This window comes from Bolinopsis microptera, chromosome 13 (genome assembly GCF_026151205.1).
Source record: "Bolinopsis microptera isolate Bmic1 chromosome 13, MBARI_Bmic_1.0, whole genome shotgun sequence".
In the NCBI taxonomy this organism is placed as follows: Eukaryota; Metazoa; Ctenophora; class Tentaculata; order Lobata; family Bolinopsidae; genus Bolinopsis; species Bolinopsis microptera.
The window spans coordinates 2,935,273-2,955,339 of record NC_087084.1 but is presented as its reverse complement, the minus strand read 5'-3'; the positions used below and the strand labels follow the sequence as shown (position 1 = coordinate 2,955,339).

Here is a 20,067-nt window from a genome sequence, read left to right as displayed (position 1 = left end):
AACCATCTTAGCTACCTGTGCACCAGATCACTGTAACGACATTCTTTTGCCCCTTCACAAATCCATATCACTGCGCAGGTTGAGCGAAATGACGGCGAATGTTGGTTGCTTGACAACAGAACTTATTCCAAAGAACAGATATTGGACTACCCTTCTATTCATCAGGTTAGTCTTCCTAGTGTCCTGCTTAACACAATACTTTTATATTTACAATTTCTCAGTTTCTGGTCCGTGGTACTTAATATTTTTCTGAAAATACCACCAAATGGTGAAAAATAAATTATAACGTGAAAATTGACGCTTCTCAATACTTTATTCATGCGGTTATCGATCTTGAATTTTCTGCGAATAGTAAATATTCAATTATGAACAATGATCAATAAAGAATCAGTCGATCAATATGTTGTTTGTTTGTTTGGGGACCAGCTTTTGGTACACTGTTAATGTTTATATAATATGAAATATTACATTAGAATAGTAAAAAATAGAAAGATAGGGAACATACCACTATAATCCCATAAAAATTGAAACACTGTACCGTTAGCACCACAACACCAAAAAGTTAAACTACTGGCAAAGTGTCCTCAGAAAAATAAAAAACCCTAAATATACCTAGCCTTGGTGAGACCTGCTTCGCGATTGCTATTCAGCGATGTGTGCTCCACAAGTCATCACATACCTGAGTTACAATCACGGTTGCAGTTTTTTAACTCACAATTAAAAGTTCCTCGTTATTAGCCGTAATCAACAAATACACGCAACAGCCATAAATAAGAGCCATACACTCATTTAAATCAAAGTAATTATGTAGATATCAAAAACACCGAATGTTACACCTTAACCTTATCTACACTGAAAATCTTGCCGTCTCTAATATAATGATACTTTGTTGGCTCATCAGTGATCATTTCCTTTACTTTGACAACAAGTTTCTGATGAGCTGCTCTCTCCTCCTTGCTTCTGTCAGGTGTGATGTACCATGTGTGGTACGCTGTACATTTAGATTTCTTCAGATTTCTTGCTCGAGCAAGAACCATTTTTACTGATTCCGCGCAAGCCAATGTCACTTTTATTGGTCTCGGTTTACCACTGCCTGAAGTTGTTTTAGTCCCGATAGAATTTGCTGCCACAACTTTAGGATCACACCCTGAGGATTCCCAAATCAATTCGATCACTTCTTCTGCCACTAAGTGGATCAGGGGAATAATTCTCCGGTACACTGTAGATAATGAAATTCTTACTACGGATGTCGTCTTCAACTACGGTTTTCACAGCTGTTTTTATACTGTTGATCGACGGAGTACTTGTAGTTGTCTCGCAGTTCTTCTTCACGATATCGCTCCACGCTGTCTTCATCTCGGTATGAACAGTTGTTTTAAAAGAGTCGAGTTGCTCCTGTTGCTGTTTAATCTGGTCTTTCTGATAGTTCAGCTGATCTGATTTAAGTTTGTCTATCGTACTGGCTGCACATTTACAAAGTTCAAGATTACTAGTCATTAGCTTAGAAAGATTTTCAACTGCAGTAGCCAAGGGATCTTTATTTACAGCCATTAATCTCGCATGATTCAGTTCTGTAACGCTTTGTGCTTTTGACATCTTCAAAATCTCATTCATCGCTGACGATAGCTCCTTTTCAAATCTGTTCAGATGTTCGACGGAAAAATCCATTTTACAAAAGCCAAGGCGTACAGCACGACGTGTCGGTGTAACAGCAAGTTGAGATAACACTACCGATAAGAGAGCAATTAAAATGTTGCAAAAGCTAGAATAAAAGATTGTAACTGATTAGCAGCAATAACAAACAATAATGACTTCATTAACCAATGATTAATCGATTAGGTGGTAAAAAAGATGGTAGAGAATCAGATGATTCCAATTTTCGGTGTGACCAGCAAAGTACTGGATCTGTACCGAGAGCTGAGAGCATTCTTCCCTTACGGTAGTGTGGGTGAACTGTCTGGTGATTCCTCTAACTTGGTCGATCTTATTGTTTCAGAGTACAGGGTGAGTTTTCTATAACCAGTTTATCCTTGCAAAGTTACTTTTACCTTTCTTATCAATAAATTTAATCTGGTCCCGATTCTCAAATGTTTTATCAAGATTGACGATTGTTAACGTAACGCCTCATTCCTTCAGTAAAATCGTTAAACACTTGTGTTTCAGAATATCAGTTCAAAGATATCCCCCAGACTTACGGAGTCAATCTCTGGTGTTAATGTTGAACATGTCGCTAAATGTCCCCGTAAGTGAAGGAACATTTTTATTCATTCAAAGAACTTTTTTATCCATTTTTAATTCAGAGGTGTTGTGTAATTATATAGTTTTTAACTATAATAATAATTTTAACTAATAAATATAGTTTTTTCACTTATTTTGCGTGTAGATTATTTTGTGTGGATACAAAATATTTATCTTCCGAGGATGGCCTAATCTCAAAACAGAGAAGGTACACATCATTCCACACAGTCGTCCATTTATTCCGTCAAATAGAACAAATTTTTTTCAGGAAATGATTACGAAGGTGTTACTAACGGTGACTGTGCTGATGTTGGTATTGATGAACATGCTCAATTCGAATTTACTGTAACAGCTGATGAATGTTTTTCTGCGCAGAAGGAATTGGTGAGGAACCACGATTTAATTTTCAACGTTCTTACTTTCGTTATGGAGTCGATTTGTGAATTTGATAAATTATAGCGTTTTTTAATTAGATTTGATTACAAGAAAACTCTTTACCGATTTTTGCCATCTGTTCTGATTCACGAATCAAGCTGCTATACAATATACTGTTACATCGATGAATTGATTGATTAATAAAATAACTGGAATAACAGCTTGATTCTTCAGACGATAGAGTTCACAGGTTTTGGTCGACTTACACTGAACTTAGATACTCTCTGTGAATGTGAATGTGCTTCAACTGAGGTAAATATTATACCAGTATTAGTAAACAAAATCATGTATTATACAAATTATAATCATATAATATAACGATTACCTATATTAATCGTACATCGTTCAACAAAAAGCCACAAATGTTTTGGGTAAAGTTTTGCAACGGTCGGAAAAGAAGACACAGACTTTGAAACTTGGTCCACATTTCTTCTGTACAATCAATGGATCACACGACACAAACCTTCGACACAAACCACGACGCAAAACATTTTACAGATTTTTGGCCAGATAATTTAAAATCCGCATTACATAGCTGTACTCTGTCAATATGTCCTTTTAACCGTAATCCTATTTAAATTTACCCAGGTAACAGAGGGTGTATGTTCTGGTAACGGGGTGGAACAGTGTGGAGCCTGTGTGTGTAATGATGGGTGGAGTGATGATCTTTGTAACTGCCCTGACGGTAATTACTAATTAGTAATTATATTATTAAATTATTACCAATAATAATTACTGATTATATTATTAGATTGCTGAAAATTGTTAGATTGCTGAACCTTTTCCAGTCCTCCTTATATCCCTAGAAATATAAGTGTTTAGTTTTAAACCTTTTAAACATCTAGATACCTTTACACACAGCATTTAACATTTTTTAAATTACTGTTATCATGTAATTATGAACCTTCTGCAAATTTATAAAATACCGATATAATTCCGAACTTACTAATGATAAAGCAGTAAAAATCATGATAAAATGTTGAGAATGTTGAGAATGTTAACTCCACTCATTGTTAAAATTGTTAACCTGTTAACTCCACTCTTCCCACCTAGGTAACCTCGGTAATCAGACCATGTGTAAGATGACCCCTGACGGTCGAATTTGTGGCGGTCCGTCCAAAGGAAAATGTCGATGTGGCGAGTGTGACTGTATACGTGAGTATTTTATTGAGCTTTGTGAGCTTGAAACGAAATAATGAGTTCCCTCTATCAGAAACTCAACATGGTGAGATGATAATAAAGTAAACAGTCACCTCTACATTCTACATTGAATATTCTAAATTGCCTCTCCATTTCAGCGCCCAACTACGGCCCGTTCTGCCAGTGTAACAACGAAGCAGAGCGACATTGTGATTGCAGTGGTAATGGTAACTGTATGTGTCCAGAGGGTACCGATAAATCCGTGTGTGTATGCGAGGAGGGATGGACAGGTAATAGCCCTTATTTCTTTGTATAATACTCAAAGATTGTACAAGCAGATTGAGAGTCGAATATTTCCTACATGAGTCATCATTTCATTTCATTTCATTTCATTTCATTTCATTTCATTTCATTTCATTTCATTTCATTTCATTTCATTTCATTTCATTTCATTTCATTTCATTTCATTTCATTTCGTTTCATTTCATTTCATTTCATTTCATTTCATTTCGTTTCGTTTCATTTCATTTCGCTCACTAAATAGTATTTAACTTCAGGAGACAAGTGTGAGTGTACAACTAACACGGAGACTTGCATGTTTAACGGGTTTGAGTGCGACGGTCATGGTACTTGCAACTGTGGTAAATGCGAGTGCGAGGATAACTACTCTGGTAAATATTTAACACATTTGAACACATTTAAACACATTTAACACACAAAATTTAACATTTTCTGAACAGTTTAAGTCAAGAATTTATCGATCAGTGTACTGCAGGGGAACGTCCATGCCATTATAATAGACCACGACCCTGCTAAACAATAATTTGAAATTGTATTTTCCCTCCAGGAAAGTTCTGTCAGCAGTGTGAGTTTTGTGACAAGTGTACGGAATTCGAGGAATGTGTTCTATGTGTAGTCGGAGACAGCGACACCGCTGGAAAAAACGCCGAGGACTGTGATGCTTGTGATATTGGTGAGTGAGGTATTTTATAGTTGCTAGGGGTCGGGTAACAGCACACCTTTTGGATTATACGCGACTCCACATCGATAACTAAATTTGGATTTTATCTTATCTGTTACATTATTATCAGCCGCACTAAAATCAAATACACTTAACAAATTTCGTTTTTTTAAATAAATGAAATAAAACTGAAATACAATTTGGATATAATTTGACCTCCTTCAGCTCTGAACATTTATTTAACTGATGAGAGGGAAACGCCGGACAGTGAGGAACAATGGTGTGACTTCGAGGTTTGTAATTTCAACTTCACAGATAGGCTATTTTTCTCTCTTTTCCTCGCCCTTTCTTTTAATTCTTGAACTTGAATCAGCGGAAAATTCATTTATTTTAATTTTAAAGTTGTAGTTGTCCACGAATAGTGGAAATATGGGACATACTCTCGCGAAGAATTCGTGCAACTTTATAACTTATATTGAAACTCTAGAAATGGTAGATTTGTAGAAATTAACTCTAGAAATGGTAGATTTGTAGAAATTAACTGTATTGAAACTCTAGAAATGGTAGGTTTGTAGAAATTATTGTTTGCAGAAAGATGGCTGTCTGTACGAGTATTACTACGCGCAAGCTCCAGAAGAGATACAAACAACTCGTCAACTTCTCTACATCAACAACGATCCTGACTGTGGGCCCATCAACATAATCTGGGTTATTGTGGGCGTCATGTTAGCTATCATTCTCATGGGTAAGCTTTAATTAAGGGGGGGGGGGGGGGGGGGGGGTGGTATTTAATTTTTAATTAATTTCGTGAATTGGAATTTGAAATCAAGGGTTGAAAGCTGAAAGTGAAAGGGCATGTTTTTTTAAAGGTCGTGGTCATGAAACAGAAACGTAAAGCCACATGGTGCATGGTGCTCTCGTAATTATTACCATTTTTAATCTTCCCTAATTTAAACATATTAACAAATTAACAGGTATAATCATTATTTGCTGTTGGAAGTGTGTGGTTATGTACAAAGACAAACAAGAATACAAGAAATTCATCGAAGACATGGAGAATACCAAATTCGCTTCTGTAAGTTTCAAATTTGTGATATTTTGAAAATTACATTATTATTTTAAAGATATTTTAATAATTCTTTTCGGACTTTCCTCCTTGTTTGAGGACTACGTTATACCAATAAAGTGACTCTCTATAAAACGACTCCTTCAAGAAGCGTTTCACCCAGTCCGAATTAGATGACAACTTTTGTCTTTTAAACCCCTTATCTATGAAACAATAATATATTATAACATATATTATAACATATTATAACATATTATAACATATTTAACCGTAACGTTGATTTAATGACACTCCGTTTCAGACGCAATCGCCGCTGTATAACTCTCCTATAACATACGTTGATAACCCTATAGCAAGAAAGATGTAGTATAGGTAAATTTATAAATAATTATTAAATTTATTAATTGTAAATTGATACTTACTTTACTTAAACATTCAGACATTGTTTAATAAGAGAAATAACAAAAAACATATATGTTTATCGCTATTATTAACAATATTTATTTTCCTTATAATTATATTAATTAAAGATTTCCCACAGAATCTATTATTATCAAAGTAAAGCAAGTAAATACGACGAAGAAAAGAGTGTCCCGCACTGTTGTACCATGTAAATACGATACTGCCGAGAGAAAGATCCTACAGAAAGACATTGTAAATACGACCATTGTAGGATACGAGTCATGTTGTTTGAATTTTGTACAATTTTACTTAATATTTACAGTATTATTAAAGAATATTATTAAAGAATATCATTAAAAGTTAGAAATGATCCATTGGTTGCTGCTGCAGCTGGCTCTATTTCGAAGATTTCGAAAATGAGGCAAGTTACCTTGAGGGAATGTGAATTGTAAGCGCCTGAAAACCAAAGCTTCAATACTGCAGTCTAAAGTTAGACTGTCTAAAGTGAGACTGTCTAAAGTGAGACTGTCTAAAGTGAGACTTTCTTAAGTGAGACTGTCTTAAGTGAGACTGTCTAAATTGAGACTGTCTAAATTGAGACTGTTATTCCCACTTTGGACACTGTATGATCCACCTGTATGATTCACTTAGCACAAAATAACAATTCAGTCCCTCCTGGTAGTTTCTGATTTTCTTAGAGTACGTTTTTTCTCTTTTCAGGGTTGCACTCATAATACCTTGCGGGCAGTATTTTTTCTGACTGTAAACGGACATATTTGAACTTTTAATTTGATATCTAGACATTTTCGGACATAACTAGATTCGTTTGAGTTTTATAACAAATCTTGGGTTTGATTTGAAAGTCTGCATCTAATTTATTGTATTATTCTTAATTTTTTAATACCTTTTAATTGTCCTTTTAGTTTACATTTTCCGTTGCAGATTATCGAAAATGTTTAAACATTTATCTTTTAATTTTCACAGTGAAAAATTAAACTTGATCAGCTTTTACATTTTTATCTACACATTTTTATCTTGGTTAGATTTGACGTTCTGTTTGGAAGTTTAGGCTGAAGTGTGTTATAATACTAGTCATGTGCAACATTTTGTAGAACTTAAACTCTAATATATACATCCTAATTATGATTGGATAGCATTGATGGCATGCAGTATACGGGACTCGGGAGGTTTATCAGTTTTGTACTGTTACTTTCCTCCATTTGAATACCTGCATCATTTACAACTATTCAATTATTGGTAAAAGTAAATTTATAATAATATGTACATACGTACGTCATGTAGTCATGTAGTCATGCACAATACATGAAAACTTAACACAATTTTTCTTAGGTTTTAAGTGCTATTTTTTCTGGGGTATGACTGATAAGTAATGTTTTTATTTCTTTAACATCATAAACAATAAAGTTAACTGAAAGTATGAATCGAAACAGTAAAATGAAATCTGCAGTATTATTAATCAGTTATTATTTCAAGCGTTAAAGTAGTATGATTTCTGATGTTTACGTGCTAAATTCCAGTGTTAAATTCCACAATGATGATTCCATTTCCACAATGATCAATTTTATATTATTTGATGCAAATATGCCGCCCAATTAATCAGAAAAATTAGGCCAGTCTTTCTTTAAAACATGAAGCTGCAGTATTTCCCCTATTCGAACGGACGGAATCGTGTGACATATTGATTGATAAAATATGGTATTTTATTGTTGTTTTACGCTTTGTATTATGATTGACCCGTTCTAACTTCTGAAGAAGAAACAAAGTCTCTTAAAGTTCATAACTCAAACTGATAACACAATTTCAATTACATGTTAAGATATTAAGATAATACTGAAATTACCTTTCGATTGAAACTTTCAAGTAAAATGCAGCATTTATTACATGCGATGCGAAAATTGCCTGTATGCTGTAATTATATGCTAAGGGCGATGTTACCTATACTGGCACGCCTTGCCTCACATTGTAGGCCCGCCGCGCATGCGAGTGAGCGGCTGTATCGTGGCTTTTGCCATGCCATTATTAAATGGAATAACAATCAGGATCGGACGATCTGAGAAATGAGGGTCACGACGTGAGACAATGCACGCCATTCCCAATGTTAATGTGCGGCGCTCTTTTCGAGCTTCTGTGAGAGTAGATGTCAAACTTGATTGACGATGTCAACCCATCGAAATCGTTGCTCTGCGAAGCGCGTCGAAGGCGCGCCGAGGCGGCGAAGTCCTCCAAATGTCAAACTTGTCTAATATTGTCATACGTTAATTGTACTAGCAGTTGTAGCGCGATGCACTACTGGGTCGCGCGCGCGCATCCAATAATGCTTCTCGCAACCACAGCAGATCGGCGAGATGCGAAGGATTGACATCGTGAATCAATACTAGCAGGAACCCGTATAACCCTAAAATGGTGACAAGACTCAAGAGACTAAAATAATTATTACCTATTTAATTTGTGTTTTTGACACCACTTGGGGGTCCAAATTTTGGGCTCTAAAACTCCTTTTCCTTGGCCAATTTTTTATTTTTTCATGCTGATTTGAAGGCCAATAAAGCATTTGACCCAGTCAAAAAAGTTTCAGTTGTATATCTTTTACGGTTTTTGCGGAAAGTCGCGTTAAAGTTGATGCAGTGGTGTCAGTAAAATGGCACGGATCCATATATATATATATTATTTTCGTTTGATTATTACTCAGTATATTTTAGTTTTGTACCGTTTTAAGTCACATAGTTTTGTACGTCTTCCTAAGACTTGTTTTCCTTTCCTAGTTTGTAAGTTATTTTAAAGATTTGTGAATATTCCAGTTGCTTTTAGAACAATTTTATCTCAGATAACGATGTTTAATAAAATGATGCAAAGACTTATTTCGAAGATCTAATCAACACCGACTTTTAATGTGTAGGAGTACAGCTACAAAATATATATATATATATATATATATCGTCTCGCTTTATATATAGTAAGATGACCCGACTCAACCGCCGCGCACGAGTGCGCGGCTCCCCCTGTATCGTATAAACGACGTAGTATAGTATAGTGAAACGACGATCATGGAAGTCACGACATGATTAGATACTGGATACAAGTCTAAAAGTCTTCACATACAACATAGCCCTGTGTATACTTACTGGGCCGCGCTCAGCCTGTCATTCCGCCGAATCTAGCTATTGTTTATGAACATAATAGCCTGAGGTCCCCAGGTAATGTATGACCCGCCGCGCACGAGTGCGCGGCTCCCCCTGTATCGTCGAAACTCTACAGTGAAGCGACCGTGGGGGTCACCACGTGATACAAGTTTGGATAATCGAATCTTGACACGCACACGCTGCAATTCCTTTTTTGCTTTTGATCCGGGGCCGGCTGGCCGGATCAGTGCACGCTTTGTGAGATCATGATCAGTTAACGGGTGATACTCGTAAAATATTTGTTCCAAATATTACGGGAGGACCGACGAGTCGAACTCGGCGCGCGTTTTGGTCATGGTAGGTTATAAACCTAGAACACGAGAGTTGTAGGTTTACAACTTGATTCACGATGTCAATCCTTCGCATCTCGCCGATCTGCATGTGGTTGCGAGAAGCATTATTTGATGCGCGCGCGACCCAGTAGTGCATCGCGCTACAATGTACAAGTTTCAAGTTTACAACCTACCAGGACGCGCGCCGGGCCGAGTTGGACTCGTCGACGGTCCAATATATGGAACAGATATTTTACGAGTATCACCCGTTAACACGAGAGAGGATATACAATTACTTGATTTACAATGTCAATTGTCAATCCTTCGCAGCTCGGCGAGGCCCAGTGGTGCATTTAACATTTTGCCGATCTACTGTGGTTGCTAGTAAAATAATTATTTGATGTGCGGCGCGGACCAGTAATGCATCGCACTACAAATATACAACGTGTAGCAAATCGGATCGAGATTCGAGCTAAATTTTATTGGATTGTGTTTGCAGTTTGGCCATATTTCGAATTACATTTGTTCTAAAAAAATTCAAATAACTTGATACACGTTGCAAAATTTTTTGATCGCGCGTGGCCGGCGTTCACGAGAGTTATACAACGTGTACAGTGTAGCAACAGATAACCGAGATATGAAGCATTACAAGTTTATTCATGATTACGTGTGATAAGGAGTAAATTTTACTGCAAAGAAACAAATATAAATGATAAAACACGGCGGAGCTGAGGTATAAGACCCAATGTATGGGTACTGACTTTTGGCCCACCCTGTATATATATAGTAAACAACGCTGGAAACTTCTCCCGAGCCATCTCTGCTGCTGAGTCATCTGAAGACTCTCCTGACCCTCTGAAGGAAGACCAACTTCATGTCTCAGAGTATGGTCTAAAAAAACTCTGTATGAATATCAAACTTGGCCTATACCGTGCCTTTAGTATGAGATCCTATAGAAAGCAGCCCCCCACAGAGCGTTAGAATAACCATGAAATTCAATAAAAAACAAGCCATACGAGATCAACTCGCTGTAATGTCCTGGAACATTCAGGACAGCACAGGAGATGGGTCTAACAAATTTGAAAATAAAGAATTTCTTTCAATCCTCAATCAAGCTAACATTCTGTGTCTCCAAGAAACAAAGAAACAAGTTAAGATTGAAGGATACCTTTCTTTTAATAGCAACCGCAAAAATTCTCGCTCAGGAGGGGTCTGCATTCTTGCTGAAAATGATTTAAGAAAAGGTGTTTCTTGTGTGCCTTGTAGCGAATCTGACGATATTATTGTTGTCAAACTTGACAAAAACTTTTTTAAGCTTGATTTTGACCTATTTTTAGTATGTTACTATATTAGCCCTGCATATTCGTCCTATGTCAAAAAAAATCCAGACTATATTGCTAATACTTTCTCCGCTCTTGACTCCATCTGTATCAGACTACGTCAAAAGGGAGAGGTTATCATGTGTGGCGATGCAAATGCAAGAACTGGAAAACTCCCAGACTATATCCTCTCTTGTAATGCACCTGCCATGCATGACATTTACAATGACATTGGACTTGAACATGACATCGAAGAACCCAGAAACAACTCTGACCTAACTATATCTGAACCCCACTGCCAACATTTTCTTGACATGGTTATTAATAACCAACTCAAAATTCTTAATGGCCGTACCCTCGGGGATACCACTGGAAAAATGACCTGTCACAAATACAATGGGAGCAGTGTGGTTGACTATTTCGTAATCACCTCATGGGCAAGGGATCATGTAAACTCTCTCCAAGTGAAGGAGTTTACATCATACTCTGACCATTGTCCATTAGTCTTGAAACTTACCACATTTGAACCATTTGTTGCCAACTTCCAGCTCCCAGACTTTTCTAATTTTCCTTGTGGCTATAAGTGGGACAGCAACACCTCTCACTCACTATTTAAAACAGCCCTTAACTCGCCCGAAATTGTTAGTAACCTGGAAAACATTGCAGCAAACGAATTTAGCAGCACCTTGGAGGGCAATCATGAACTGAACGATGCAATTACTAACTGTCTCCACAGTGCTGCTGATATAGCGTTAAAAGTGAAAAAACCTCCTAAAACTTCCGCCCACAAGAAATGGTTTGACCCACAAATCAACTCCTCGAGGCGAAACCTGAATAGGCTAGCAAACCGGCTAGGTAGTAAGCACTGCAACAATATTCTCAGACGTGAATATTACAAGCAGCGCAATAAGCACAGTAATCTTGTTAACAGTAAGAAATTATCTTTTCTTAGGAAGTTAAATGAAGCTATTGAAGAGGGTCATATTCTTGACTGGAAAAAATTTAAAAGGCTTAAACAAGAACATGACACTAGCCCCCTACTAGACAAATTCGATCTAGCTAGCTTTCATGATTTCTTTGCATCCGTCTATAAGAAACCAGACCAGGAGCCCGATCCCACTCACCACAATCACAATCATTACCCTGAACCACCAGATCTGGATATCCTAAACAAGCTCATATCTGAACCCGAACTATCTTCTGCAATCAAAAAGCTCAAAAAGGGTAAAAGTTGCTCAAATGACTTGATCTCAAACGAAATGCTTCAGAGCCTAACTCCGCTTTGTCTCCAAGTCATCCTCAAAACGTTCAACCACTCTCTGGTCTCAGGTTACTATCCATGGCATACCAGTATTATCACTCCTATCTACAAATCAGGCAACCCCTTCAGCCCAGACAATTACAGAGCAATAGCAGTTGGCAGTTGTATGGGTAAGCTGTTCTCTAGCATTTTACTTGAACGTCTGTTATACTTCAAAAAGCTCTACTGTCCTGATCCAAAAGAACAGCTCGGTTTCTCGAAGGGTGCTCAAACTAATGATCACGTTTTCACCCTTAAGACAGTCATTGATAAATACACTAAAGTTAAAAAAGCTCGTCTCTATGCATGCTTTGTTGATCTAAGAAAGGCCTTTGACACTGTATGTAGGGACCTTCTTCTGCACAAAATAACATGCCTTGGAATTACCGGTAACTTCTTTAACTGCTTAAGTGATATGTACAAAAACTCAATTGCTCATATAAAAATCTCCAAACTCTTGTCCCCTAAAATTGATATTGGCAAAGGAACGGAGCAAGGACACCCCCTATCACCAGACCTTTTTAAAATCTATATTAATAACTTGTCATCTCTTCTGAAATCTGTTGGTGATTATCCAGTTCTTGCTGACGTTCTAATATCACATCTGCTCTGGGCTGACGATCTTGTCCTTCTTGCTCTAAGTCCCAAGGCCTTGCAAGTCAATATCAACATTCTATCTGACTTCTGTAACTCCATGGGCCTTGAAGTAAATATAAAGAAAACTAAGATTGTCATATTCAGCCCTCCCAAAAAGAAGCAGTCCCATGAAACATTTACATTGGGAGGTCAGCCCATCCAGCACACCGAAAAGTACTGCTATCTTGGCATAATATTCCACAGAAATGGATCCTTTACGGCAGCAAATACTGAGCTGAGGGCCAAAGCTCTCCGTGCTCTATATGGCCTTAAAGGCAATATAGTTAAAGATGCCCTCTCTCACCGTGCCCTTAATATTCTATTTGATTCCTTAATCAAACCAATCCTGCTTTATGGCTGTCAAGTCTTATGCCCCCACTCTAAAACAATGAGATACCTTTCAAAAATAGATGACAAAGCCAGCCCCCAGCATACCCTGAAGTACATTGCACAGGACCACTATGAGAAATTCCACCTAAAATTTATCAAGTGGTCTTTGTCCGTCCATTCAAAAGCATCAAATGTAGGTTGCTGGGGCGAAAGTGGGCGCCACCCCCTATTCTTTGAAGCCTGCAAACTTGCAATAGATTACTATAGTCGCCTTGAAAGCACCGAAAATGAACTACTTTGTGCTGCATTTCACGAGCAGATCATGCTGGGCCTTCCTTGGTATACCAACATCTCAAAGCTTCTCACCAAATACAACTTCCCCCACTCATCTTCATCAAAATCTAAGCTCTCCACCCAAATCAGTCATAATATGAGGGAAGAATTCGTGAATACCTGGAAATCTGCCAAGGCCTCCTCACCAAAACTAGAATTCTATAACTTAATTAAACATGATTTTGAACCAGAGGCATACCTACGAATAATCAAAGTACCTGATTTTCGAAAAAGCTTGACAAGGTTTCGTATCAGCTGCCACAACCTCTACGTTGAAAGGGGCAGATACGAAACCCCTCTTGTACCAAGAGAAGAACGTTGGTGCACTTACTGCTTTTTCAGTAAAGGGCTCAAACCTATCGAGGACGAAAGCCATGTATTAATTGACTGTTTGCTTTACTCCTCAGTTAGGGAAAAATTCAACTTTTATCCCCAAAACATCACTGACCTAGCCGGTCTGCTCTCCAACAAAAATCTAGATCCTACCAAATTTACTGCCACAGCAAGAGCAATCCATTCAATTCTCTCTGTGAACGAACAATATACAGCCTATTATAAGAGCCCAGATTTCCACTCAAATACTGGCAAGTGCATAATGCTCTAGGAACTCAAAATAAACTCATGAACCATACAAATTTGATTTACTTAACGAAAATAGCATTATATTATAACATTTCTATTTTATCCCTACACATTTGTAAATGATTAGAAGTGTGTAACTTAAATTATTTCAGAATTATAACTATTGTGAACTCAATAAAATAATTATCACTTTTGTATCCTTGTATCCTTGTATCCTTGTATCCTTGTATCCTTGTATAGTATATACGGCTGCTCTTTGTAGGTTTACAACCTACCAGGACGCGCGCCGAGTTGGACTCGTCGACGGTCCTGTATATGGAACAGATATTTTACGAGTATCACCCGTTAAGGCTGCTCTCCTTGTTATTAATTATTCAGTTTTTATTATTCAGTTAAACTGTGATTAAACTTGTTAGCCCCAAGCGTTTTGGTCCATCATTCCTGCCACTCAGCATTGCCTACTGCAAAGTAGAAATTTTTCTGAGACAATAGAGAAACTGACCTTGTCTCACTAAATTCGACCACTTTCCATAATAAAATACTAACAAATAAAGTTTTAAAAATAGTTATATTCAACCACTAAAGAGTATTTCCTCAAGTTTACTTCTAGTTAACTAATTCGTGGTTTAAGCTCTTATTTTATTTATGAAAGGAATGTAAAATAAAACTTATTGTTTCATCGAAAGCCTTTTGATTTTCAAACAAAAAATATGAAACACTAATACAAAGTTACTGAGGATAAATCAGCTGAACGGTGCTCAAAATTAAAGGATGATATATAATATATATAATGCCTACTGGTGAGACTAGTAGGCATTAGGTGAGACCAGTGCGTGGCATTAGGTGAGACCAGTGCACGTCTTATAAGTTATGTATTGCGTGAAAATTATAGCAGAGCGTAAAGATGCGTTTCTGTGCTGTGTGATGAGGTCTTTAGGTAAGTAAAAATTGTATGAACCACTCCTTAACCTATAAAACTGGTGGTTTCATCATATTCAGAAATCAGACTTATCATAGGATACAAGGATACAAGGATACAAGGATACAAAAGTGATAATTACTTTAAAAATAATAATAATAATAATTTAAACTTATAGATTATAGTGGCACAACAACTTAAAATGCACAGGTGTGCCACGAATACAAGTCAGGATACAAGAAAACCTGAAAAGCAATCCACATTTAGGTTCCAAATCATAGAAAATTTAAAAGGCTTGATACACTAAATTACAAGGTTAAGGGTATGCACTTAACAGTAGAAACGTTGAAAAAATAGTAAATTAATTAATATCAAAAGCACGTTTAAAAAGAAACGTTTTCAGATACACTTTAAAAGATTCCAGTGACATGCAATTCTTAATTTCAAGAGGCAGCTCATTCCATAATTTAGGGCCAACTTTCTGAAACGATCTTTCTCCATACTGTGAATATACTCTTGGTTCAGTCAAATAGATAAGATGATTATAATTGGCATATTTAAACATATCACTTAAATAATCTGGTCCCATACCATTAAGACATTTATAGACAAGAAGCAATAACTTATATTGAATTCTGTAACTAATAGGCAGCCAATGAAGGTCTTTCAGAGTGTCTCCTAGATGATCATATTTATAAAGTCCTACTATAGCTTTAGCAGCTGCATTTTGAACGAGTTGGAGTTGGTGGATGAGGTTGTCACTAATTCCATAATAAAGAGCATTGCAGTAGTCCAATTTGCAGACAATGATGCTGTTAATTATAAGCTTGAGCTGAGCTTTACTAAAGAGATATTTTCTCCTTATTACATTCCTTAGGAGTCTGAAACAATGCTTTTTGAGGGACATGATTTGAGGCTCAAAAGTAAGATGATGGTCAATTTGAACACCAAGGTTCTTTGTTGTGCTGACAAATCTGATACAGGTATCATTTGATAGCTTAACTCCCCCTATACTGACCTGGTTTAGAACTTGAGGTGAGGCGATGATAAGTATTTGTGTTTTTCCAGGATTAAGTTGAAGGCAATATTCAACCATCCAGCGCTGTATGGTCCTAGCGCAATTCACAATTTGGATGCCCAGAACATTTACCTGATCACAAGGTTTGAAAGTTTTATATACCTGGTGGTCATCTGCATATCCTTGCACATTGAATCCAGATTTCTCGATGGTCCTATACAGAGATCTGATGTATATGTTGAATAGCACCGGTCCTAACACAGAACCTTGAGGTACACCAAATTCTAGAATGATCGTATCACTAGTAGAAGAGCCTATTCTGGTTCTTTGAGTGCGGCCTACCAGGAAACTCTTGAACCATTTAAGAGCAGTACCTCCGATATGGATCTCTTCAGAAAGAATTTTGAGTAATTTTCTGTGTTCCACTGTGTCAAAGGCTGCAGATAAATCGAGCATCATGAGAACAGTGGAGGATTTGCTATCACATGCCAGCAGTAGGTCATTTGTTACTTTTAACAAGATGGTCTCAGTAGAATGGAACTTCTTATAGGCAGATTGCTGTGGAACATTGAGATCATTTTTAGCCAGATGTTCATTTAACCTTTTCAGCACAACTCTCTCGATGAGTTTACCCAGAAAAGAGAGGTTAGATATGGGTCGATAGCTCTTGAAGTCATTTGGATCAAGTTTGTGGTCCTTGATGGTAGGAATAATGTCAGCAGTCTTCAAACCGTCGAATGTGCCCTTAGCTAAAGACTGGTTGACCAGTTTGCACAAGACAGGAATGAAACTTGTGATATTGTCTTTGAGGACAGTTGTTGGAAGAAAATCAGATGGTGCACACTTGATTCCACTTTCTTTGATTATTTCAGACAGCTCATCCTCTGTGCATGGTTCAAATTCATATTTGAGTACACAATAGTTGTAATTCTGAAATAATTTAAGTTACACAATTCTAATTATTTACAAGTGTGTAGGGATAATTTAGAAATGTTATATAATGCTAGTTTTAGAAAAATAGATAAATCGAGTTTGTATGGTTCAATTTTATTTTAAGGTCCTATAGGATTATGCACTTGCCAGTATTTGAGTGGAAGTCTGGGCTCTTATAATAGGCTGTATAATGTTCGTTCACAGAGAGAATTGAATGGATTGCTCTTGCTGTGGCAGTGAGTGTGGTAGGATCTAACGTTTTGTTGGAGAGCAAACCAAGAGACGCAGTTACTGAAATCCTGTTGGAAACCTGCAAGGACGCTGATACAAAGTCGAACCTAATTCTAATTGACTCTGACTTCTAAATCAATCCACCAGGAAACATAGCAGAAAAGGCTCGAATTGATGTCTTCACTCTCCAGTGTTATAGGATTGTAAAGTTCTTTGCAGAGAAAACTTATGAATCATTCAAAAAAGTAGTTAAAAGCACCTCCACTCCAATGGTATTCTGCTAATTGAATATGTCAATCCTTTGCAGCTCGGCGTGGCCCAGTGGTGCATCTCCTCGATCAAACGAAGGTTGCAAGAAGCAATATTGGATGTGTGGCGCGGACCAGTAGTGCATCGCGCTACAAGGTATTCTGCATCTTTGGTGGATGGGTATTGAATGTAAGTGCTGGATGCTTAAACTCGAGAGAGTATTGAGATATTTATATTAATTGCTTGATGAAAACATTATTCACAATTATTTATATAACTAATTACAACACTACAAATCAATTACATTTATTGAGTATTATGTATCGCGATGGAAATATTTGAAGCAGGTAATATCCTGTCCAGTGTCCAAACTCAGGATACATGACATGAAGACTTTGTTGTAACTTGTATGAAAAGCATAATACCGTTCAATTTCATAGCATTTTCTGTTGTAATATACCTAGATACTGTCTCAACTCCAAACCCTCAGATAGCTAAGTCAATAAATGATGCAGGACAATGGATCTCCTCAAGGTAGGGACTTGAACTCAGAAGCCAAAACTAACGCCACTTTTAAGAGAAAGGCATTGAAAAGAAGGAGACAGTCTCAGAATAAAAAGCAAAAAACTGAAAACGTGTCTGTTTATGTTCATTCTTTCGACAATAAGGAAGCGTTAGAACGAAGCAAAGCATGGGATAAAGTAACAGTCGATAAAAAGCTGAATTATGTAGCAATGGAGGGTTGCACTAACCCAGCTGCCGAAGCTGCTCTTTATAGTGAATCTGATCTCAGTGTTTCTTGTGTCCTGCATGGAATCTTTGCTGATGCATTGGTTCAGATAGCAGAGCTTCTGCAGGATGGTGAGAGAGCTCCTGAATTCAATGTTGCACTAGGTACTAGTGATTTGGTTGAAAATGTGGATGGTAATGATGTGGAGATGGAATATCCTACCAAAAAACAATTTAAGTGGTACCACAGGGTTCCAGTTTAATTGTATAAATGCATGCTCAGATACTTCTGGTCTATTGCTTTTTCAATATACATTTCATTTCTATTTATACTTTATGCCCTCAAATTACACTTCACAGTATTTTGGCTTTGGCTTTGGTCTGATCTCATGATAGAATGACTTTTCAGAAAACATTTAATATTTATCATATTTAGGCTCAATTAATTTTTTCTTGCTGCTGAACATTGTGCTTGATGAAAAATATGTTTGTTGATACTAGAATTCTATATCATTCTGAAAAATTTTATGCGGCATGAGAGTTTGTATAAACATAGAAGGGCAATAGTATTGCAGTAAATTACAGTGTGAAGTTTGTGATGCTATACTTAAAAATGGCAAAAATATCGATAAACATAATTCTATCGTTTACACTTCCGCATGAACACGTTTTGGAATTCTCTGGTAATTTTATGAGTAATTTTCATTGTTATTATAATAGAATTTATCATAAAAACTTATTTAATGGTGAGTTTTATAGCAGAGTTTTCATTGCTTTTTTTTACCTTTTTTTACCACAGTAAAATAAACAATTGAATTCCAGAATTTATCAAAAGCTACGACATTAAAATATAATACACAACAAAGATGTATATTTAAGTCATTCAAGCGAGTATGGAAATATCAAGATTATGCACTTCCATTACAATTCAACTGACTTTCTGACCTAGGTCGGCTCCACAGTCCGAGCAAAAATTCAACTACTAGCTCATTGTTTCAGGCTAGGTGTCAATGTCCCAAAATACGAGGGAGAGTGTTTGGGCTATCAGCAAGGCTAGCATCCCTTTTTATAGAGATGGCATCACTCCAGGTATGGTCCCCCTTAATTGAGAAACTAACTAAAGTAATTATAACATCTTAAAAACTCTTATTTTTCAAGATTTTTTCTAATTGGCTCTACAGTAAACCATTACACATGATGAGACAGTGTGACTTTAATCTTTGGATTTTCAACTCTTTTTTGGCAATACATCGATAAATAAATGTAAATTTATCTTTTAATTATTATAATATTATTTATTATTATATTTATTGTACTGCACAGGAAAAGAAGAGGGCTCTAAGTGGGTACAAGTGGAGGGACTGGTGGATAAATTGAGTGTGTCAATATCTGGCACTGTGTGGGCTATAATGCATGACAAGGTTAGATTAAAGAAAAAGACAAATAATAAAATTGTTTAATAATAATAATAAATAATAAAATTGTCTTTCTCAAAAGCTCAAAGCTGATCACCAGGGAGAAGTCATTATTCAATGCTAAATAGTTACCTTAATTCCTGAATTAAAAACTGCTGTTATTGTTTTAACATAATATATGATAGAGCTGCTCGAGACGAAAAAGTAGGAAAAACTGCATCACATCTGACCTTGTGTTCCTGAGATAATCTTCGGCGTGTAATATCTCAGGAGACAGGATACAGGAGATAAGAGACAGGAACGCAACGTCAGATTTCGATACTTTTTCGTCTCCAGCAGCTCTACAGCTATCGCATAAA

General features: G+C 36.7%; 3 protein-coding genes across 4 annotated transcripts in view; all 3 read left to right on the top strand.

The window, feature by feature from the left end:
• The window catches only part of LOC134825350 (nuclear transport factor 2-like), a 78,808-nt gene that overhangs the window by 9,179 nt on the left and 49,562 nt on the right, over positions 1-20,067 (top strand). The window lies entirely within an intron of this gene.
• The window catches only part of LOC134825349 (uncharacterized), a 61,723-nt gene that overhangs the window by 27,994 nt on the left and 13,662 nt on the right, over positions 1-20,067 (top strand). For both annotated transcript variants that reach the window (XR_010161537.1, XM_063837532.1), the window contains exons 2-3: positions 19,293-19,382; positions 19,617-19,714. Coding sequence is in view for 1 of the 2 variants with exons in the window: in XM_063837532.1 (XP_063693602.1) it covers positions 19,304-19,382; positions 19,617-19,714 (177 nt within the window). In the remaining variant the exon portion in view is untranslated. The remainder of the gene's footprint in view (positions 1-19,292; positions 19,383-19,616; positions 19,715-20,067) is intronic.
• LOC134825348 (integrin beta-6-like) lies at positions 82-6,777 on the top strand. Its single transcript, XM_063837531.1, has 15 exons — positions 82-165; positions 1,840-2,004; positions 2,164-2,242; positions 2,507-2,622; positions 2,848-2,925; positions 3,262-3,358; positions 3,727-3,828; positions 3,972-4,103; positions 4,371-4,484; positions 4,661-4,786; positions 5,000-5,067; positions 5,366-5,519; positions 5,749-5,849; positions 6,142-6,212; positions 6,382-6,777. The coding sequence occupies exons 2-14, from the start codon at positions 1,852-1,854 to the stop codon at positions 6,205-6,207; spliced, it is 1,386 nt and encodes a 461-aa protein (XP_063693601.1). The 5' UTR covers positions 82-165; positions 1,840-1,851; the 3' UTR covers positions 6,208-6,212; positions 6,382-6,777.